At 41.0% G+C, this 23,903-nt stretch overlaps 3 protein-coding genes across 3 annotated transcripts in view; 1 reads left to right on the top strand and 2 right to left on the bottom strand.

The window, feature by feature from the left end:
- The window catches only part of LOC126567939 (peptide transporter family 1-like), a 490,614-nt gene that overhangs the window by 77,098 nt on the left and 389,613 nt on the right, over positions 1–23,903 (bottom strand). The window lies entirely within an intron of this gene.
- Positions 1–23,903, bottom strand: part of LOC126568306 (mitogen-activated protein kinase p38b-like) — a 643,298-nt gene that overhangs the window by 300,421 nt on the left and 318,974 nt on the right. The window lies entirely within an intron of this gene.
- Positions 3,948–22,040, top strand: LOC126567806 (speract receptor). Its single transcript, XM_050224107.1, has 14 exons — positions 3,948–4,340; positions 8,930–9,168; positions 9,247–9,369; positions 9,645–9,831; positions 10,649–10,899; positions 12,006–12,077; positions 14,550–14,695; positions 14,759–14,906; positions 17,663–17,753; positions 17,832–18,019; positions 19,245–19,529; positions 19,591–19,837; positions 20,386–21,700; positions 21,811–22,040. Exons 1-14 carry the CDS (start codon positions 4,112–4,114, stop codon positions 22,019–22,021), a joined length of 3,732 nt encoding a protein of 1,243 aa, XP_050080064.1. The 5' UTR covers positions 3,948–4,111; the 3' UTR covers positions 22,022–22,040.

Below are 23,903 nucleotides of genomic sequence, written 5' to 3'. Positions count from 1 at the left end.
TATTTGCCACTGGCGAGCATTCGTAGTGACCAGTTGGAGTTGTTCCACTACGGCAATCCCGGTGCATAAAACTGCTAACAGATGTAAGGGCTCGGGTTCGGTGATGTTGCAAGAACAAACAAACAAACACCTTGCAAACGTGGCAGATGGCAGCGCTTCGGTTAAAATAAACGACATTGGAGTTGTTAACGTCAGGATGTACAAAATACCGATGGACAGCCAATTGACGCATAGCGTAAGAAGATTGCAAGGAATGCATGTGTGTTTGATAGACGTATTTACACAAGTTTCAAAACATATTCAGCACACTAAGAGTAGTTGAAGAAAAAGTAATTTTATTCATGAATTAATCATAAATTTACTTAATAGCGGCGATTAGAGTTCTCTAACCTTATTTAATCATACGGTACTATGATAACTTTTCCCAGAAAAACGTTTAAAATTAACTTGTCATGGCTATGCTGACTAAAAGAATAACAAAAAATCTCTTAAAATAACCTATCGTACGTGTTTTCCGTTGTCATGGTTTTAGAGTAAAAAATCGTTAAATTCCAAGCTCTGTACGTTAATATACAAAATGTCTAACAAACAGGCCATTTTCAGGAACAGGACAACCGTAACACCTATTTTTCGATTTAGAGAACTTTTGCAAAATGCTAGAGAATGATAAGGACTTGTATTATGCACTGTATAACATTCTATATTGGAAAGGCACTAGGTATTTCAATAACTAATGCAAGTCCATAGATTAATTTAATAATCTCGAACTCTAGCTTCATCCAACGAGTTATGCTAGAAGAAGATAATAAATTATGTTTTAGTTGCCACAAAATTAAAAAAAATACTTAAAGCAACCAAAATGAACAACAGATAAACTAAGATAAATAAATATTGAGTTCATAAATAAAAATTCTGAAAAGCTAAGCATAGAACTGAATAGAATAAATGTTAAGGCTAGAAGAACAAAAAAGCAATAATATAAATTAAATAAGAAACTTTAGTAAATTAAAAAAATTATGCTAAAAAACAAACAAACAAAAATCAAACATTTGATGTGAGTCTTGAGTTAGTTGGAATCATCAAAACTAAAACAGGGAATAAATTTATGTTTGCCAAACATTTTTTCTCGGTGACCCATTTACCCATTTACCGCAAAACCAATCGTTCAATTTTTTGTCTAACCCACGTTAATTAAATGGGGTTCAGTTTAAAAACAAAAACGCTCGAAAGTTCCACAGCCCAGATGGACCCCGTTTTGTTTTTCGTTTGCAACTAATTACCAACGAAAACCGCCCCGGCTGGTTCTAAGTCAACTAAATGGTAATGAGAAGCGTGAAGGTTATTTTGGCGTGTGTGTTGCTTTTTCGGACGAGTCGGCCTTTTACCGACTAATAGCTAGACAAAGTTAGTTTATTTTACATTCGTTAAGCCCGTAAGTGATAAGGGTTTGAGCTAGGGTGACAGAGGACACAAACACACACACATATGCTTGGGATTGGATAGGTGTGGTGTGTGGTTCCCATTTTTTTCACAAAACAATTGTCTAACATTGTGCCGGTTTTGTGGAGGTTTTTTTGGGGCGTTTTTGTCGTTTCTTTGCTTTCCAAAAAAAAAGAGTACCAAAAGAGAGGAGGGCAACATTAGAAAGAATGCGTTAGCTGCCGCTGCCGACATATTGACAAAAGTTCAATATTGCATCCAGTCTTGATCGACATCGTAAAAACTCCGACCCGCGACATGCTTGATCCCTAGCTTTTTGCCTTCGCGTCTAGTGACGGAAACATCCCAAAAACCCGAACGGGACATCATGCGTCCAGACGAGATTAAATGTAAATTTTGCTTCCCACGGCTACGGGACAGAGAATCGACAAATGCAAATTATCTCCACTCGACTGATCGAACCGCGCGTAACGGCGTGGAATAATCCGGCCGGCGGAGTTGGCAGGTGAGGCTTAACGAAACGATCGGGAATGTATTACACAGTGGCGAATATTGTCAACTTTTGCCTCTCCGTTGGAAACTTGGAACACTGGGAATTGACCAATTGACGGTTTGGAAAATGGTCCGTGCCAATATTTGTGTTGCAAAAGTTTGCTGCCACACAACACAGCATTTAGCTGAGGTTGTGATCCCAACAAGAAAACAACTTTCCGATACTGTCAACTTTCAATTTGCGCTATTTAGGAACGGATTTCGATCAAGAGTCAGACAAGGACGAGAACTTCGGCGGAGGAAAGATTTTGCGTAACCATTTTCGATGTGAAAATTGAATGAAATCCCGTTTCCCAGTCGTGTTTTCCCCCAAATGGATTGAGGCATCGGAGTGTTTGGACGGATACACAGAACAAGCTGTCTTCTTGTGTACTACTCTGGACATTGCCAATTGCATGGAGCAAGTGCATGCTGTGCTGGTTTAGCTTTCTATCTGCTGCTGTACGCTCTTTTGGGGGTTTCAAAGTAGAAAAGCAAACGGAAAAGATAGCAAAGTTTATGCTCGAGAACCAAAATGAAACCGCTTTTGAAAGCAGAGGTTCATTCTAGGGTACAGCAGTGGTACGGCGAAGGTTTAAGAAGAAGCTGGATGTATGTCTTAAGGTTCAACTTCTTCTTCTTGTTTGCCTGCTCAGGGTTGAGTACGTCGTGGAGGCATGGACAGGTAGCCTATCAGTTTCCAGAAAACTCGGTCTAGGGTCCATTCCTTCTTTCCACTGGTGACTCCATTTGATTCAGCCAACGGGCTCGATGTGCTCCTCTGTGCCTCGTGCCAGTGACCCTGCCTACCTATACTACCGGCTTTGAGTGCCGTCAGGATATCTCCACACGTCCTGCTCGCACACACCACCGAAGATAGTCCTTGGCACCCACCGTTCAAAAATGGTCCCTCCAGGTCAGCAGAATCGAGGCTTCCAACTTTTTCGCCGCTTAGAGCCTCCAAGGGGCAAGATATGACACTGACTCCGCTACTGATGGGAGTCCTTGAATTCCTTGTCTACTCGTGAAATAAAGCCTAATAAACGAAACGCTTTAGAAATTGTTAACTCATATTATTCTTGAAGAGTTAACCTAGAGTCTAATTCTTAATGTTTGGCATATGTTTAGTTGGGCGTCTGAAGTCTAGTTAGACTGCGTATTTTTTCTTACGTGTTATCGATTGTCCCGGAAAAACTGGTGCTGTTGAATCCTTGATATCATCAACGGACAAATCGAATAATCGAATAGTCAGTTATTCAATCAGTTGTACTTTAACAAATATAACTCTGAACTGATGTATCAAGTTCAAATAGTCGCTCTCCACTTGCAGGGATTTATTTTACTTCGAAATAGAATTCCCCTTGAGCTAACGATCAACCAAAACAACAAATGTATCCTCTAATACTCTAATATTTCGTTTAAAAAACCTTTAAAAACCACATAAAATATCTAATTAACTCCTTCCACTGCACAAAAATCAGTAATCAAAACGCAATTAACCAGGTAATTGGCTCGTACGGTGAAAATTTGCAAACGGTCTCACATAAATCTGTGTTTGAGGTTCTAGTTGCACCTTAATCAAATTTATTACTGCTCCTGTTATCACGCCTCAACGCTGCGTAATTAAACCTGTACAAATAATCAACTTCATGCCCCTCAATACAAGCTGGAAATTAATTTCCGGTAGGACAAAATAGTGCTCCGGAATTAATTACACTTAATTTACCACAGGAAAACCACCGATGCAACACTACAACTTTTGCCTCTACTTCGAATGTTATTATGCTGTGTATTAAAGTATTATGTTTTCTCTGTCTCATTGCAGGAAGCAGTGAAGCGTGCGTCGTGACCCATTTATTAAAAGCAGAAGTTTGTACTCGATTCGAAATTCTTCAACAGGGACGATCTCGATCGATGGTCGACAGAATCTCGGCAACGGTTCTGGTCGCAAGTGCCGGTTAGAGTGTGTGTGTGTGCTACGGTGCAAGTAATGCGCCGGGAAGATGGTATGCGCTGCCGGCAGTAAGATGTACGCTGACCACTGCTGGCTCCTGTGTTCGGCAAAGCATTACCTGCCCCTGGTTCCGGACGAACCGAGTGTAACGGAGTACTGGTCCCGGTGTACTGCAAGCGTAACGTTATGAAGTCCTGGGGACGCAATTCGACCGAACGTACCAAAGCGTTGCTAACCAGTGCAAGGGGACCAGGTAGTGTGAGGGTGGGACTGGTGGGGCTAGAGTGTAGCACATTCGTTGTGGTGATAGTTGTGCTCGGGTGTTTGGTAGTGTCGGCCGTCGGAGATGTTTTTACCGTTGGCTATCTGACAGGATCGCAGCGACGGCCGGGTGATCGCGTTTACGCACGACCGGGTGAGTACTTAGTGGATAGAGCATGATTTACAGCGTGATGATGCTAAACCGAAGATGATCTTTTCGCTTTAGGAGTCTTCCTTAACTTTCCGTAATTGGAGATTTCCAAGAATTCATATTTTGTAGCGTGGCCAGACCGTTTTCTTTTTCAATATTAGCACTAAGCATTGCGATCATTCCATTAATCAACCCAGGATCGTTCAGATAAGATTTTTAGTTCATATACTTGATGTTCGTTACCAAAATTTGTAGGGCATCAGCCAATTCCACAATTTTGAACTGGTTATTTGCCCTAACCTTCAATACCCTAACTCTCAACATTTTCTGATGCACTTGAAAAGAGACCTTTATCTGCCTTCGATATCTGCCTTTGTGCAAAGTCAACAGTTGCCGGTCTTATTTTCGACAAAATAGCTAGGCTTTTAATCGCCATTTTGATAATTCAAATGAAACCTGTGTGCTAGAAACCTAAAAGGAAACCTTTTCTAAATCCAAGACTCCTGTTCAGTTACTTTTCGAAATTGGTGAAAAATAATTTGGTGCGACCAATATTGCCCATTACAGCGTTTGATCCAGTCAAGCGAAGGATTTGGAGTTTTGGAATCAAACGTTGACGACCGCTGGATTCGAGCTTATAAACAACCTGACGTTCTACCGCGGCTTCTCTAGTTGTCTAGGCTCAAAAACTGTCGGACAACAGAAGCTCGATGCTGAGCAGCTACCTGAATCAATTAAGGATCTTCTCGAACGACCTTGTATGTTGAGTTGACTGTAATATCACTGACTCGTGTCGTTGGAGCTCGTTCTTGAAATTAAGCAAAAGGACATGTCGGCCAACGAATAGCTAGCTAAACTGCTCGATTCCACGCGGTTGAATGGCCTCAAGAAGGTATAACGTCCAAGATGCGATTTGATTCCACACTATGTCTTACAATTAAGAGTGAAAAATCCACTGATAAGATTTATGTTTGATCCTGTAAATTCCATTTCTGGCTCCTTGAGCTTTATATAAAAGTAAATAAAAGTCCTAAGAAGGAAGTTTATAAAGCATAAAGTTCCATAGATCGAGATGTTGAGTAAGGCAAACTATTACACTAAAAAATGCCACAAAATAACTTGAGTTTTTACAAAAAAGAGAGCCGTTCCTTCTTATGCTCGCTCTGTTCATCTTGTAGCGAAGCAAGGGGCCCTCAACAGTTTCAACTACATTACGCAACTAACTCGTCAAAGTGGGAAAAGCGAACGTATAATTAGGTACCCGCCTTTACCACCAAGAGCCCAACCAACCATAAAACTCGCTGTTGAAAACCACCAGGGCTGCTTGACGGGCCCGACCCTCAACGTCGTACCACTAATACATCTTAAAGCACATGCTTCGGGAGCCTTCCGCGTGGGACTTCCGCTTTTCCGTACTGTCTCCGTTTAAATGTGAGCGAAAATCGTGTCGGATGCTTTCGGTTGGTGCGGATGGTTGGAAAATGGTTTAAGCGTTGAGCGCGTTTTCTGGTTTGTCAGCTGCTCTACACTGGTACGGTGTATTGTTGGTGTAATTTTTTTAGCTTAATAGCTGAAAGATGGTGTGTTGTTTGGCGTTCTTTTACTTCTCCGTTTTTATTAGCATTCGTTCGGTTACATTTGAAGACGTGATCAAATGTAAAAAGATGCCTTTGCCATTAAAGCATGTTGTGTTGTTTTATCGTCCTCTAAAATTACTCAAATATTGTTTGAAGATTCAACTTTAACGGAATATAAATTTCATATAAATATATAAGACTGCTTTAAATAGCAAGTGAACCAAAAAAATGGATCAAAATATTATAAAACCAATATTTAATATTTTTAAAATGCTAAACGTCACATCTTTAAGCATACATCGCTCATGCCGCATAATCCTCTTCCCATAAACCACGCAAGAAAACTAAAATGGCATTGCTTACCGGTTGGAGAACCGTACCGCACAATGTAAGCGAACCAAATTTGTCAAACCCGGGCATAAAGAGCTGTCATTTATCTTGGGAGTGGAAATGAAAAGCCAACACCATCGCTCATGGCCTCGGTACATTAATACCACCGCGACGAAAATGACGCCGTTCGTCTAGGCAGCCCACCTGGCGTATGGAGAGTCTTGAGATCCTTGCGTGACTCCCCCTTAAAAAAACAGCAGGTGAAAATGGCCTTGGAATAGGAGCTGTTGGGACGAGTATTTGTCGTCCTTGAATTTCGTCGCCCTTATCTGGCGGGGCGTACATTAATATTAATGCGATCTGATTGTGTGGTTTGAATATGCAATGGCTCAAGCAAAACAAAAAGGAGAAATTTGGAAATGTGTGTAGCGCCTTCGCTTCTACCCAGATCATCCAGATTGTCTGGTCGCGATAGCGATGTAGAGAAAAAGAAGCTACTTAATTGGTTCGAGGTGATGAAATATGCGTTTCAAGCAGTGATAAGAACATGGACAATTGAAGCCGAAAACCTGTACCAACGACTTGTCTCGCCTTGCAGTGTTATTTATGTTTCCTCGGCATCGTTCGGATCGTACCCTTTGAAGCGAAGGCGCATTTGCATCGCATTTGGGACGCTATTAATTTATTTCTGCAATCCAAACGCCTGCATGGAAAGTGCAGTCTAGTAGCAAGCTGAAAGTAATTTATTACGGTTTTATGCAAACGAGGCGCGACGATGTTACTTTTGACGTGTAAACAACCAAACCTATTGTTTTTGGTGTAAATAGGTCACGCGTAAAATGCGTGGAAAAGTGCCTCCCGGTTCCCGGTGTGTTATCAAGCGGATGAAAAACGGCTTGCGCCTTGAACCTGTTTTTCTTTTTCATTTCACTTTTGCTATCGGCGATAGGTACCAGAAAGCATAGTAGTAGACGTAGTAGTGGATAAAACCATTTCTAGCTTCTAGTTGACTACTCGTGGTCGGCTTTTTTGACTTGAACCGTAGAATTAAGGAAACAGCAACATCCGGTTGAGCTACTTCATGTGCTGTTGCTGTGCATTGTGCTAGACTTTGCCATTGATCCGAGCGGCAGACAAGCGGATATAATGGAGTAGAGTTGTTCACTCTCGTTGGGATTGATTATTTACTTCCGGCGGGTTAGTGCTTGGTGTCAGACAACCGGAGGCAGCCCCTTTTGTGCAAATGCAAACAAAAGTAATGCGAAGTGTACTGTAAGAGAAAATGAGTGTAGAAAAGGATGTAGCTTTGGGTGATTTATGAGTTTTTGTTCTTATTTATATTTCCAAGAGATCCAACGTCCGTCAAATTTTTTTGTAGTTGGAAAGTCAGCCCTAACGGAGGAACAATCAGGATGGGATTTGAACTCCGGTCCTGCCGTCTAAGAGCAGGCTGTCACCTTGATCGTGATTATCCTTTCGCAGTTACCAGCAACATTAGCCTTGGCGATTCGTGAAGATGAAATGTCATTTAATACGCGTCCTTGCATGCTTGGATAAAGTCCTCCGAAAGAGGTTAGTCGAGATCAGTTGGGAGCCTGATCGATCGACAATCGACGACATTCTGCGAGATTGTCACATATACTACATCGTATCCGATAAGAACTTCGAGCTTAGTGTAATGATGTACATCTGGGCCATGATATTCTTCAACATTTTTATGGCTGCTTCTTTTTGACTTAACGACCCTCTAGGTCACGCCGATCATCGAATAACTTACTAGACTTTCCGATAGATACCACGTAGTTGGGCAGTCAGTCCTCACTACGAGGGGATTTGAATGGATTTGAAGAATTGGATAGCTTCATTCAGTGTCTGTTGCAATTTATAGTCACATTTCGTTCTCCGAGAGTGAGAAGATATTAGATAATCTAATCAGTGATGTCAACTTATGACTTTAGCTTGGACTATAGTTCATCCTATCCATTTAATAACAGCTTAATATAAACGCCCACGGCATCAGAAGCGCATCGTTTCTTTGGAAAGCTCGTCACAGCCAGGACTCGTTAAGGAGTTATACGCTATTATTCGACCAACAGTGTACAGTACTTGCCAGTGTACTATTTATTTCCTAAAACGTTATCATTCAAACTGGATAGATTTTTTATAAAATATGTTACAAGATGTGGCTTAAATTTTTCCAAGTTTATGGCAAATGACATAATGAGATTAAACAGATCCTTACTTAAATTTAAATGCCACAACTAAATGAATTTATTTGCTGCGTAATGAGTTCAAAAATTCATACAATTTCTTCAAGCATTTCTCATTACACAAGTTTCAGCGTGCAAACTCTTCCACTCGCTACAAGTGTTGTGTTTATTGCCGAGCCTCGGCTACTCTTACCACTCTCAGAACGACTTCGCCGGATGGGATTGTTTTCCACTTACGGCAAACTTTTCTTTCTCCATCTTGCTAGTCTAGCTCCATTGAGCTAGACAATTAAATATGCACTAACGCTACCATCCGGACCTACCGCTTGCTGTAACTATACGGAACTGTACGGCAGTCGGCAGATGCTCCAACGTCCGAATGCTGTACCGCGCGTAGCGTCAGCGGCAGTAGAGTAATAGCATTTCCTGTTCCATTTTCTTTTTCTCTTCACGGTCCGGTCCCGGTTTCGGATAGGATTACAAATTTCCGGTGCCATAACCCTAGCCATGACCGAGGTGAACGACCGGTACTTTAGCAAGCACGGACACGAGCTGCAGTTCGAGGTGGCAGAAACGTACGGCGAGGAGGTAACGAGCATCCGCAAGACGGCTGACCTCTGGACGAAGGACGTGATCGGATACCTTGGACCGCAGGAAACCTGCGTACACGAGGGCCGTATGGCGGCCGCCTTTAATCTGCCAATGATTTCCTACGTGAGTGTGGAGTGTGGTGTGGTAGAAAATTGTTTTTGTCTATACTCCAGAATGTTTCACTCTATCTTCTCCGTATAGTTTTGTACGCACAATGAAACGTCCAACAAGAAACACTTTCCAACGTTCGCACGAACCCGACCGCCGGATCTACAAATTTCCAAATCGGTCGTTTCGCTACTCCTCGCCTACAACTGGACCCAGGTAGGTGTGCACGGATTCGTTTGCTTGTGTGTGTTGCGTGCGTGTTTGTGTGTCTGTATATGCTTTCGTTGCCTTCAATTCAGTACGCTTGTCTGGCTGATTAGTAGAAAAAATACCAAAAAAAAGAAACAAATTCAGTGCGTTTGAAACAAAACATTCGTAAACATTGCCAAAAGTCGTCTCGCTACTTGATATGTGTTTTGCTGACAGCAAAAAAAAAGAAGAAAAAATTCGATCGAAAAAATGGAAAAATAGTTTTCCTCGGCTTCTTTAAGGTTAGTTTTTTGTATCGTGCTTCAGACAACGGTGAGTTCGATGCGGTTGCCGAAACGCTCAAGACGACACTCCGGACAGCGAGCATCCGGATACGGTCCGTCGCAACCTGGACCGACATCTATCACCACGGGTATTCGAGCAATCCGTTCGAGCGACTAGTGGAGGATACGTACGTGGACACGCGAAGTAAGTGATCATGCTATTTGGGTGACGATTAGAACGATACAGTTGGCCACCAAATCCTCAAAATGGTGCTAGAAAAAAAAAAAAAGAAATCCATTTGATCAGCATCAAGAAAGGATCGCTTAATGGATCAGAAAATGGGTCCAATTTTCTCTCCATCAAAGCTCCCCCATATACAAACCAGAATGCTTAGTTTTTACACACGAAAAACTTTTCGGATCATGACGATGATCTGGGTTGCGATATTCGATCCCACTCCTTCTGTGTTGCGATGGATCAAACACTTACCGTTACGGCTATCGAGCAGCCTTTACGCTGTGAGCTTTGGAACTGAATTATTAATCGCGAATCGTTTAAAGAATGGACTAGCAAAATTACAACCTTTTCTACCAGAAGGAAAAAGGCTTCCTGATTTATCTCACAATTTGCACTCATTTTGTACGATTACCATTAATCAGATTACCACTTACTACTCAGCGCCCACAAGTGTCGATAGCAGATCGCTTAAATTTCAATTAATAGCATCCGTTTACCGAGCTGTCTCGGTGGAGGGTGAGGGCTTTTTGATAAATTATTTTCAATTTGCTCCGATGAACTCGCCTGAATGCCTTTCGGAGCCATTCCAGCCACCGGTAGAAGAAATTCACCAAGGATACGTTTCCGTTTTAACGCGTTTTTATTTATTCATCTTTCAAACTTTTCCTTCACCGGACCATTTGCACCCCCTCCTTCCCGTTCCGTTTCGCGCGCTACACTTTGGCAAGCCATTAATCAATTTATTGACATTTTTCTTGACGTTCCACTCAAACCGGCCAACCAGTTTATCTCGTGCTTGGATACCACTACGAACACATCGGGCTGCTGGTAAGCCTATGGCGGCGCGGTTTACTCGACCGGGGCGAATATTTTGTCGTTGGGGTCGACATCGAACAGTACGACGCGGCACTGCCGATGAAGTACATGCACGGGCTGCTGCAGACGACGCCCGACACGGATGTGGTCGAAGCGTTCCGGCACTATCTGGCCATCGTACCGTCGGCGCCGGTACGGTTCGAAGAGTTTGCGGTTAAGGTGAGTGTTGAAGGTGTTGCTGTAGCGTTTCACCGTTTTAGCAGGATGATGGATAAAGCAACATGCCAGTGGACAGTGATGAGGATTGAGATTAATCGCGCTAGCCAACAAGTGGTTACGATTGTACGGGAAAGTGTGTGTTCCTTGAGCAGAACGAACTGTAATTGATCTGCCTGTTTTTCAATCATAATGTATGACAGCTTAGAATGTGCATTGATGGGAAATGAAACGGATTAGGGTCTTTACAATGGGTCTTATCAATGTATTGACTTTATGATTGATATATTATCATTCAAAGCTGTGTTGATGACTCTGTCCTATCGGTCTTTCACTTATCTTTTTATTTAATCAACTCAAATTATTTTCAAATTTTGATGTTAAAATGTTTTCTTGAAATATTTAACCATTAACAAAGATATGAAAATTATAGTTTCTAACAATCCTCAAATAAAAAAGCTTTTAAATGTGAGGTGTAAAGTAAAAAAACACGGTCCACTTCTGTTCCGTTCTCCTGGTCAGTAATAAAGTGGATTTTATGAGCGATCAAACAAGCACAGACAAAAGCCGTTTTACATAAATAATAACTTCCCTTGTCCACCGAAGAGTATTGACTGGAAGATGAGATACCTTTTTCTTTTGTTTTAATTTTCAGCTTTTTTAGAGACCATCAGTTAATATAATAAACCTCGTACCATTTCTCTGTCAGAATCCAAACTCAAAATTTGAAGATAGAGAAAAATTATTTACGAACCAAAATAAATATCATCCAGCAAAAACAAGCAAAAAAAATCTGCACAAACGACCGTTTGGCGTTGAAAAGTCTGGTCTGCCATTCCCAACGATAAATCTTTCGCCTGGTACAGCCAAATAAATACACAGACGTGCGCTTTGATGCACTGGTGCACTGGAATGCAAACCCGTCGCACATTTGTTGCACTCGATACAGAGAAAAACCATCCGGTGGCATGGCGTTTTGCGGGATCGGAAGGAGCAACAAAACGAACGTTAATTTATTATGATAACAACACTGTGGTGTTTCATCCTTTCTAGCGCGCGTTTAACACGTCCTCCCCACTCTCATTTGTCCACGTTTTTCGTTACAACAGGTTAACAAATATTTGGAGCTGCCACCGTTCAACTACCGGAACGCGTTGATCTTCTTTGGAGGCGTAAAGCAGGTAAATATTTATATAGCCAACGTTAAACAGCGGCTTACAATTACCCGGCGGGGTGATTTGGTGTGTAATAAATGGTAACGTTGGGGATTACCGTGGTTTGATGGTTAAGGTAGACATTTTGTGGACGATTAAGCCGTATCATGTATTACAATTTTGGAGATGATGGCTTTGTTTTGATGTCTTTCGATGCTGTCGCGTTTGAAGATGATAAATGTAATTCAATAAATTGTTAATAAATAAATGATTTTAGTTTTAAGTTCTGCAAGGATCCTGTCTAATAGCACTATTTTAGTGGAAACAATTCTAGGCTTAAAAACAAAAGATTCCTTCAAGAAAGCTTCAAGATTCCTATCACTGCATCTGTTGGATTTTTCATTGCACAATCTCATATTATGTTGAGCTGCATTCACACGATTGGAGCGATTTTATCGCATCCTGTTACTGAGCTTCCCATGTGCCACTCTTGTAATAGAAGAATCCTCTACAGGGAATCATTTTCCGACCAACAACGCACACGCTCGTTATCGGAACACCAGCATTATCGATCGATCCATGGTTATTCATACGGAAATTGAATTAATATGCCACCTCCTTACGGTTGGACGGTTGGATAATGGTAGTGCGGGTACATGCAGCCGCCAGGAATAAGTTGATTACCGTCCTTCTTCGTAACTGCATATCGTTGCAGTAGAGGCGGATGAAGAAGCGCCGAGTACTTGAAGCACTAAGCACTTGGTAATCGTTCCACTCGAGGTAGCACGGCTGATTGCTATCCGATTACGATTCCGATCGGAAAGTAGGTTTTACCGAGATCAAACCAACGGTGTCTGGCTAAACGTACGCGCTAGTAGGGTTATTGCAATTTTGGAGACAAGTCGCAAGTCGGAACAATTGCTGCGGATACAATTATCATCTAAATCACAGTAGAACGACAACAATTGTTATCAGTGCTGTATAGCTTTGGCTGTATTTTTTTTATTAACGTTATTCGCTTATCTAACATACTGATTAATTAATATTATTTTAAATTTATTTGATCACTTATGTTTTTATTGATTAATTAATTAATTCACTTTTACTCAATTACCTTTTTTAGTTTTTGCACTACTAATAGAAGATTCAAATTATTTTACAAAAAAAGAATTAAAATTTTTTTTTAATATTTTGTGACCATTTAATCGCTTCAAACCTCTTCTGAAAAACTATTGTGATCAAAATACTGTTTTGTTATGTTTTTTTTTCGTTTAGTTTAATTATTCCAACTTTTTATTCATTCTTTTCACATATTTTTTTACTTATTTTTTGTACTATTTCAATTACATTATCGTATTCATGACCAATCATTCCCTTTAGTCTGCAATTAACACACTAATACATTGCTTACTTATTTTATCGACTTTATTAATTCCATAGGCCTCTTAAAATGAATTCTTAACTTTTATTTTATGATAAATTTTGATTAAAAGCTTTTTTATATCGTTATTTGTCTTTGAGTCTCTGAGACAACATTTGCCTCTCTTTTTATTAAAAATGAATGATGTGAATGATGAAAGCTTGTTTTAAAGTAAAAAATTAGCTATTTGATGCCTCGCTCACTGCTCGGCAAACAACGAATATTGGTGCTCTATTGTGAGCAACCACACAACGCTTGACCCATGCTTGGTCATTTGGTCAATATTGGCTTGACCTAACCGTACAGTTTACTACCAGCAATTAAAGTACAATAACGTACCAGGAAAGCCACCGATCCAAAGAGCAGAGATGATGCTCCATTGTTGTGCTGTTGCTACTCGTTCCACAATCGCATCGCTAATGGCTTAGTTTGCAGCTTCCCTGCATTACGTACAGCTGTGCTCGTGTGCAGCATCTTGCAGCAGCAACAAAAACCCGGCAGTGATTCCGATGTCTTCCATGGAATAGCGTCAATAATCGATTGCATCTCTTCCCACCGCTATCAATCCATTCGCCAGTTCGAGAAAAGCTGCATTGTGAGCAGATTTTGGGTTCTGGTTTCGGTTTGATAGGGAGGATAAAGAACCGATTGATAGGATGGATAGCAGCACAGAAAGCTCATTCTAAACTAAGATGACTTTAGAATTCCGTTCTGGATACACTTGCACACAAGAAAAGGATTCAGTTTGCAGCTGCTAAATGGACGAAGTTTCGGCTTTTTGAAGAAATTCGAAGAATCGGAGAGTGTTTCAAGAGCGAACCATTAGTGGTCCATTAGGAAGTTGGTTTTATTTAAATGGTACTCTTAGGGGCTTTTGTGTGTGTTAGTGTCTAGACGTGTGATTGTATTCAAAGCAGGATTTATGCAAGAAAACCCCTAGCACAAAGCAATTTACTGTCACTTCTGATAGCTTTTTAACGACTACTTCAGGCTCTTTTCCAACTCTTTAATAATCTGTTCTCCTTTTTTTGCCTATAACCATTTCTTCCATCTCCCATCGCCTTTAATCACACCGATAGATAAGGGCGGAAGCTGCCTATCTGTACGATGCGGTTCATCTGTATGCAAATGCACTGATGCAGGTACTGCTGGCGGGCGGAAGTCCGAAAAATGGTACCGCCATAATCGAAGCGATTAAGGGACGCGCTTACATGAGTGCGATGGGGTAAGGTGAACAGGGGTGCAGGGGCCAACCAACCGTTGAGTAACTTGTGCTCTATCCTGTCAGCTATCTGGTGCACATCGACGAGAATGGTGACGCGACCGGAAACTATACCATTCTCGCCCGGAAACCTGTCCCGAGTACGGCCGCCGGCAACCAGTACGGATTGTTTCCGATCGGGCGGTTCAGCTCACCGACCGTGGCTCGCATACCGGTAAGTACACGGTACACACATACACACACATATTACCTTCGTTTACGAACAGATGCAATTTTAATGGTTTGCCGGAGGGAAGGTTTGCGAGCGGAAACCTTTCGGAAAACGGCCGGCCAGGAGAGCATTTGCAACGTATATATTATTATGGAAATGATATTCCGGTGTCATAATGTCATAATGATAGTGTGTGACATATGGATTTTGTAATGATGGAATGCTTTATCACCTATGACAGTAGAGATTATTTTTATATTCATTTTTTTAAATTCAATTCTGGGTTTTAAATATCAAAGATTTAATTCAGCAGTAGTAGGGCCATCATTTTGATATTTTTACTACACTTTTTAGTTATTCGAAAAATTAAATAATATTAAATATTTAGCTTGAAACTAGCCAAAATTGAACCTTAGATGGTACAGTGTAAGTAGTTTGCTCTGAAGCACTAGACCTAGTAGCATTAGTACTTCGGTAGTGGTATAATAGCAGCGTTGATAGTGATCTGATTTTCAACACGCTCCGGTATGAGTTTGATTCTCATTTCGTTCTTAATTTGAAAATTTTATTACTGATTCCTGGAATCTCTTAAAAACCTAGGAGAGAAAAAATCGAGGATTCTACGTAATTGAAATATACAAATTAATCTCAGCGCTTTTATAAAAGAAGTGTATGGTTTTTTTCTCCAGATGAAAAAGCTTATACAATCAATTTTTATTTATAGAAAATCGGTTTCAAGAAAAAAAGAAAAATATTTTGTACATATGTATATTTCTGCTACTTAAACTTCTCTATTGTTGTTTCTGTACAAAAAAAATTAAACAAAATCCCTAAAAACTTCCTCTTTTCCGTACGCTTTTCTTGTACTTCCGCTCATCTTGTTACCGCGCTGGTAGTTTAAAATTCAGGTGAGTGAGTGTGAGAAGTGTGTCTCGGCTGTGTGTTTCCTTGTCCTCGTTCAGTTCTTCGTTCTTCCCTCCGTTTTCTACCCTTTTTTTAAAGTGTGTAATGTAATATGTGTATGTTCCTTCACCCCTCAGTTTGCTGTTCCTTAAATCTGATCCAATTTTCGCTTACGATCAATCAACTTTGCGCCCTTTTGCCGGTCAGCCGTTTTGGTTGGTGTGATTCGAATTCGGACGCACGATGATCGATGTTGTTTTGGCTCGTTGTTTGTGTGTTAGTTTGTTTACTTTTATCTCTCCGCCAAACACATGGTTGGTGCGAACTTAAAACAGATCACTTAATGGCAATCGTCGCTGCCGTTCGCCTGGCAGAGAGGTGTCTTGTTTTAGAACTTTTGTTTTGATATTGTAAAAATGATTAATAGCCGATCCACTTTATGGTTGAGCGTTCTTTTTTTTGACAACAAAATTGATAAAAAACCCAAATTTTTGAAGGATGTTTACGTTGAAACTACGTTATTTTTAAATGCCACTAATGGTGTAGAGTTCTAGTTTTCCGGGGTGTGCTTTTGAATGGTATTAGTTTGAAGTATAGTTTGATGTTGTAAATCTTTTTTAGGATTATTGAAGTTTTTAGTAATGTACTTCTTATTGAAACCTCCTCCTTATTGAAATATTATTTATTGGCTCGTGTGTTTCAAGTTACTGTATAAAGTATACAGACGTTTAATTATTATGAATGGTTTAAAAATTGTCTTATGTATTACAAAAAACTGTTTTATATTTCTATATTTGTGTCTAAATTATCATAAACCATGTTTTGATTAAATTCAATTGTACATAAAGTAACAATGTTGCTTAATTTATGAAACTCAATAGCTGTTTCATAAAAAAAGCACTCAATTAGTGTCTATAATCTTATTCTATTTGATGTTTAATGTATTTGCTTTCATTATTTATTTGCTTGCTATTGTATAATAGCTTATGAGTATTATCTATTTAAGATTATCTTGTAGATTTATCATCTTACTTTACAAAATGTAAAAAATTGTTTTTAAAGATTAAAAATTTTTGTGTTTTTGTAAGCTTAAATTTCTATAAAATCGATAAATTGGTTAAATTTCATATTATCTGCTCAAAGTGCTCTAGTATAACGTATCAAAATAATAAATCAACTATAAAAAAATATTGAAAAAAAGTAAAAATCAATTTAAAAATTCAATCATCGCCAAATTTATTGATTAAAACATAAAAAATATGCAAATTATAAAAAAAGGAGATAAAAATCATCATTGAGCCATTGAAAATAGCCCCAATAACGAAACACAATACCAAAAAGTATCATATTTCATAGCTTCGTACCACACAATTCATAAAGCGACCCTTTTTTGACATTTCGAAACAGTCCTTACGTTAGTCCTTCGGTCCCTAGTTCACGTAAAAACTGTCTTAACCGTTTAACCCGTTAGAAGAGTGCTCATTGTCCCACGGGGAAACCCCTTTCCCCCTTTCTTTGTTGGCAATCATTTAACTTAATTGTGGGTTTTCATCGTTCTCACACCAATGACTCAGATCCTTTTGATTAATTGACGATACGCTTGGGATGGATCCCGTTTCCAATATTTCCGGGAGTGTGTTTTTCTCCTTTCTTTTCTTGTTTAAGATTTTCAGAAGCTTCTTATTGATATAATATTCATCATCACCAGTATTCTTTAGTGAATGATCTTTTTTCGCATGGTTGGCAAAATGTGTTTCCCCCAAAGCAAAACTGCGGGAGGGTAGCAATACATTCATTTCCCCACACGCGCGTTTCCCATCTTAACTTATGGACGGTTTTCCTCTTCCCACAAACAGGAGATTCGCCTGTTTGATACGATCGATTGGGTCGGATCCGGTCCGCCGGTCGCCGAGCCGCGGTGCGGCTTTCGTGGTGAAAAGTGTATCAGTAAGTAGTGCTGCCGTCCCTAGAACCGGATCCGGGTGTCTCACACGCCGCCTTCTTTTCCCAAAAAACGTTCGATAGGTTACACGGGCGAGATAACGGGTGGTATTGCTGGGGGTGCACTGTTGCTGCTGGGTGTCGTCTCGCTCGTCCTGTACCGGAACTGGCGCTACGAACAGGAGCTCGACAGCCTGCTGTGGAAGGTGGACTTTCGCGAAATTCAGATGCACGAAAATGAGAAGGAAACGGCCGGACAGAAAATGACACGGGTAAGTACCGGTTGCGGCCTGTCATGGAAAAGTGCCATTTTGACAGGTGAGAATAACAGCAACAACAACAACAAAAAGCCTCTCATGCCGTCATGCTCTATTAAACATTGATTTATGTATGTGAACCGTTTGGGAATCGACAGGCTCTCGACAGATTGACTAAAGAAAAAGTTAGTGACCTAGATTTATTTGTACGTTTTTCTTGAATTGACTTTTTTGTACTGGCTTTGTTGTTCGGAAACATTGTTTGAAGAGTTCGCGCAGAAATGTATCAACAACGACCAGGAACTTACCGCCCGCTGGTAATGGGAAGCAGGAACCGGCAATAGTGACACACAGCACGCAATCTAGCTACCACTTTTTTATGTACAACAATTGTTGGGTGAATGACCCGAAACAGAACCGCAGAACCGGTGTACTGTGGGAGACGGAGTTGGTCAAAAATAAGCAAAATCGGTTTGCTATGAACAATTATCCTTTTTTTTATTTTTTTAATATAAAACTTATGCAAAATGCTTTTAAAAAAATAAGAATTTCGTAAAATTTTTTTTTTGCTGACAGTTTTTTATGCCCAATAATAACCCATAGTGTTTCCGAATCACGCAGTGTATGCATATGCTAGCTTATGTCGTTTGAAAATAAATAAATAATAACGATTTCTCAGTCCGGCCGTGCGTGTTTGGGACGATTTTTGTTAGGAAGCAAAGGACCATCAAGAAAGGTTGCGGACTTGCGATATTTTACCGAAAGTGTGTGAACGAGCATTATTATTGTTATTTGGGGAAGGTCTTTCCGTTGAGTACGGTAACATGTTTGATAAGGGTCGTGTTCAATCATTTACTCTATTGTACCACCGGGTGCTGACCAATGACCTTTCCTCCGTAATTTTGCATGCCAATTTTGTAAGGCTCGGTGATCGGTGGTTATAAAAGAAATTGCACTAGCTATTTATAGCTATCATTGATGTCATTATGATTTTTTATGATTTTTTAATGGAAGTAAGGAATAATTATTTAAAAATTATATGATATTATTAGTTTATTACTTGATTTTTAAAAACTATTTTTACTTTTAAAAAATTGACTCATGCCTATAACATATCGATTTCACACGATGGAGACGCCTGTTACTTTATGATGGAGGCGCCTGGTGTTTTATATTTTATTTTTAAATATCCTTTACTCTGAAGTCTTTTATTGAATGAATCATCTTACTTTTTCTCCAGACCACTCACCCACTTATACGAACGAGTCAGGTTAGCTTAAGCTCAAACCCGGACCTAGACTTCCGGTACTCCACCATCTTCACGCCGATCGGTCTGTACAAGGGTCAGCTGTACGCGATCAAGAAGGTGAAAAAGAAAAGCATCGACATTACGCGCGAGATGAAGAAGGAGCTCAAGCTGCTGCGCGATATGCGGCACGATAATTTGAACGCATTTATCGGCGCGTGTACCGATCCGCCGAATATTTGCATCATAACGGACTACTGCAACCGTGGCAGTTTGAAGGTGAGATGATTTTATTTGTAAAACCCGAATGCCTTACCTTGAATGTGTTCCCTCCTTGTAGGATGTGCTGGAAAATGATGACGTTAAGCTGGACAACATGTTTACGGCATCGATGGTGGCGGACATACTGCGCGGCATGATATATCTGCACGAGTCGCCGCTTCGATTTCACGGCTCGCTGCGCACGTCGAACTGTTTGATCGATTCCCGCTGGGTGGTAAAGCTGAGCGACTTTGGACTGTTTGCGTTCAAGCAGGGCTCGGAGGACGTGCCGGATGAGAAGGAAAAGCTGGAGGAAAAATGTCAAAGTAAGTGGGGTGCAGTAGTCTAGGGAGTTGGGTTCGTGGTTGAAGGTTAGAAAAGGTTTACAATGTAATCTAACAATAGGTTTTGTTTGGTTCTCTTCAATTCACTCTGGAATGGAATGGAATGTTTAGACAATTGCCTGGAAGTAGTAGGAAGTTTATTTGCGTGAAAATAAGATAAACAAAACAGCTATTTATTGCCAATGTTCTAGCGTAATCTGCTGCTAAATTAGTATGATCTGTTCATACTTATGGTGGTACTTGGCATTGTCATATAGCAGTAAATATTTAATTGAGCTGTAAACATACATTTATGGTTAATTTTTTCATTGAACTTCCTTCGAAACAATCTACTTTTTTGGCAGTTAATTGGATAGATTGGTTTTATTGATTTAACAAGCCTAAAAGAGTAAAATATATTTTTATTAATTGTCCCCAATTTCATGTAATAGGTGAGAAGTAATTGAAAAAGATAATTGCATACTTACCAGGCCCTTCGATCCCAATACTTTGCGATCGCATTTTAAATCTATTTCCACAATTTCTTCCAGAATTGCTCTACCGAGCCCCTGAACTACTGCGTGCCGGCCCAACCGCAACCGTACCGGGTACACCGAAAGGTGACGTCTATTCGTTCGGCATCGTACTCTACGAAATCTTTACCCGCCGCGGTCCGTTCGGCGAAATCGAATGCACACCTATGGAGTGTCTCAAGCGCGTACTGAACCCACTCGATCCAAACACACCCTTCCGGCCGGCAATCCAACCGCTCGAAACATCGTTCGACTGTGTGCGTGAGTGTTTGAAGGAATGTTGGACCGAGCGGCCCGAAGATCGGCCCGACTTTAAGGCGATCCGCAACAAACTGCGCGTCCTGCGGAAAGGTATGCGCCCGAACATCTTCGACAACATGATGGCGATGATGGAGAAGTACGCCAACAATCTCGAGCAGCTGGTCGACGAGCGTACGGATCAGCTGCAGGAAGAGAAGAAGAAAACGGAGGCGCTCCTGCTGGAGATGTTGCCCAGACCGGTGGCGGAGCAGCTGAAGCGTGGCCATAAGGTAGAGGCGGAAAGTTACGATCTCGTGACGATTTACTTTAGCGATATCGTTGGCTTTACTTCGATGTCCGCCGAAAGTACACCGCTGCAGGTGGTCGACTTTCTGAACGATCTGTACACCTGCTTCGATTCGATCATAGGGCACTACGATGTGTACAAGGTGGAAACGATCGGGGATGCGTACATGGTCGTGTCGGGGCTGCCGATACGGAACGGACTCATACACGCGGCCGAGATTGCTTCAATGTCGCTGCAGCTGTTGGAAGCGGTCGCCGAGTTTAAGATACGCCATCGACCGAACGATCGGCTGTTCCTTCGGATCGGTATCCATTCCGGGCCGGTATGTGCCGGTGTCGTTGGGCTGAAGATGCCCCGGTACTGTCTGTTCGGCGATACGGTAAATACCGCGTCCCGCATGGAATCGACCGGACAGCCGCTCAAGATCCACTGCAGCTTACAGACCAAAGAGATCCTCGATTCGCTCGGTGGATATCAGTTCCAGGAGCGGGGCCTGGTACCGATGAAGGGAAAGGGCGACCAGCGAACGTTCTGGTTGGTGGGCGAGGATCCAGATGCACGGGCCCGCCGCACCAAAGAACGTACCGAGCGGCGTGGCTCGCGTGCGCTCAACAAGTATCTCGGCATGCTGAAGAGCGTCACCAATCTGCCCGGGGTGCGCAGTTCGCTCAAGAGCCGTGCGTTGGGTTTGCCGCGCGGTTCGCTGCCCCGCTCGTCTAGTCTGGAGTCACCGAAAAGACTGAGATTTGCCAGTGGAGCCATGCTCGAGCAACATCGGTACCATCGGTAAGTGGTGACATTTAAATTATTTGAAGCTATGCGCCTTAGTGTATGCAATTCACACGAAATAATTAGCTTGCGGGGAATAAAACTAGTTTTTATTGCTCACCCCACAGATACAGTGATGATGCATTGATGGAAGTCATCTCGGACAGTAGCATCCGTCGATCGGATTACAGCATTTCGGACGGTACGGAAGACATTACTGCTTCGTGTCCGTGCATCGAGCATCTCGGGATGAGCCAATCGGCGGAACCGGCCAATTTCCTGCTAACCAACTGCCCAACAGTAACGACACCCCTGCTCAATAACAGTATCGCCACCTAGAAGACAAAGAAAATGAGAGCGAGCGAGAGAAATAAGCGGAACGGTTCAACTTTATCCTTCCTACTTACCGATATCTAGTCATACGTTCAATGTCTGTGTATGTGTGCTTAACTATGCGATAAGCATAAGGTGATAAATGAAAAGCTGTAAGGTATATGTTGAAATACACACAAAGAAACAGTTACAGTGGAAAGGCTAGTGTGCAAAGGATTTACACCTCCAGCGCTGGTTGCCAGCAACGGGGAGACAGAGAGCAAGGAAAACAGTATTGTGCCGCATAGAATGTGCAATGCACACACACGCACACACACACAAATCCTTATCATTCACTGTTGTTCGTTTTTTTGTAATGTGTCGTAATGCAACATAATTGTGAAATAAACCTAAATAGTTCACACAACCAATATTCTGTAAAGGCCGGGCTACATTGATCGTACTCCTGAGTGTAATTTTTGTGAACGCATACGCCATCTAGCGGCGGCGGGTCGAAGCTAGAGGCTGGTATAATTTATCTGTCAAAAAGCGTTTTGGGTCGAGGAGCCTATAATTTTGATCACAAACCAGTAAACAAACAGCTCGGTGAGTATGTTCGATATTTTGTCGTGTATGTTTTTTTGAAAATATGTGGTAATTTAACATACATATTGTATTTCTAGCCATGGAACAAGCAGGAAGCAGTGGACGCAATGAAAAAATAGTAAGTACAACTGTTTTTAACGAAAATTGTGTGTGTGTGTGTGTGAACTGTTGTCTGTGAATCGCCGGCTCGGCTCGGGGCCGCAATTGAGCTGAACATTTTATTGAAAAATGTAGTGTTTGTAGGTTTCACAAGTGCTTAAATAATTTGTTGTAGGGTTTGTCCATCTATTTCATCATTTAAACTACATTGCAGAGTGTGTGAAACTGGTTGTTCGTTTTGGTATTGTAGCGGTTTTTAGTATAGAGCGAGTTTTTTTATTCATGAGGAACGGCTTTGTCATATTGCTTGGTAGAACTTTTTTTTTTATAAAATTGTAAGCAAAATTTACCGGCCTATTTGTATACATTTAATATAAAAATAGCACGTGTTACGGCATACAGACAGCCTGGTCGAAAATTGATGAGACACCAAGCATGAATAATTTTGGCACTTAAATTATACCCACATCTAGCTTGCGCTGGTCGCCGCCAGATGCGCTAGTGAATATAAAAATTACGCTTGCGAGTACGATCAATGTAGCCCGGCCTTAAAGTATTTAATTTTGAATTGGTTTTTCGCGCGATTGTACACTGTTCTTTCTACGGACGCTTGCGGCACCTAGCGGCGAGTAGCTGAAGCTCTAATGTAATGGGAGCTTTGCTAGAAGCTTTCCAAGCGTGGCGGCGAGTTTGTTTCACATTTTTGCTGCTATTGAATGTGATTGGGTTTTCCCTATGGGGAAAATTTCGAGAAAATGTTAAAATTTGATAAATATGGATTCCACAGATTGCATACTTTCTGTAGTGCAGTGAGCAGTACACTGGAAAATATCGAACACGTGGGTCTTAAGATCATGCCAGCTTGAAGTGAGTGATAGTGATATTGAGAAAACTTCACAGAATTCTCACAAAGAAGCTGCTTTACGGAAAATGTTAAGCTCTTTCCCTTTTTAAAGAAACAATCTCGCGAGTTCTTGGCATGCCATTTTCCTCTCAATTTTACTTGTCTGTAGTAGAAAAAGACCATTCATTAAGTAAAAACGTATTGGGAGATAAAAAAACTTCTCATTAAAAGATTTAAAAAAGCATAAATAAATAAGGTAATTAATAAACGCTTGATGTTTATTTATTAACCAGTTAAAAACAAAGAGAAAGGGCATACAAAGGTTCATAATCTTGACCACATTCCCTAAAAAAAACAGTA

Source organism: Anopheles maculipalpis, chromosome 2RL (assembly GCF_943734695.1).
Source record: "Anopheles maculipalpis chromosome 2RL, idAnoMacuDA_375_x, whole genome shotgun sequence".
Lineage (NCBI taxonomy): Eukaryota > Metazoa > Arthropoda > Insecta > Diptera > Culicidae > Anopheles > Anopheles maculipalpis.
Note: the sequence above shows the minus strand (reverse complement) of the source record. Positions and strands in the feature narration are given on the sequence as shown.

Excerpts from the sequence above, each read along its gene's own strand:
- LOC126567806 (XM_050224107.1), top strand. The coding sequence starts at position 4,112 with ATGAAGTCCTGGGGACGCAATTCGACCGAACGTACCAAAGCGTTGCTA. Across the intron at positions 19,530-19,590 it reads GCAACCGTGGCAGTTTGAAG|GATGTGCTGGAAAATGATGA; the intron begins GTGAGATGATTT and ends CCCTCCTTGTAG. Across the intron at positions 21,701-21,810 it reads GAGCAACATCGGTACCATCG|ATACAGTGATGATGCATTGA; the intron begins GTAAGTGGTGAC and ends CTCACCCCACAG.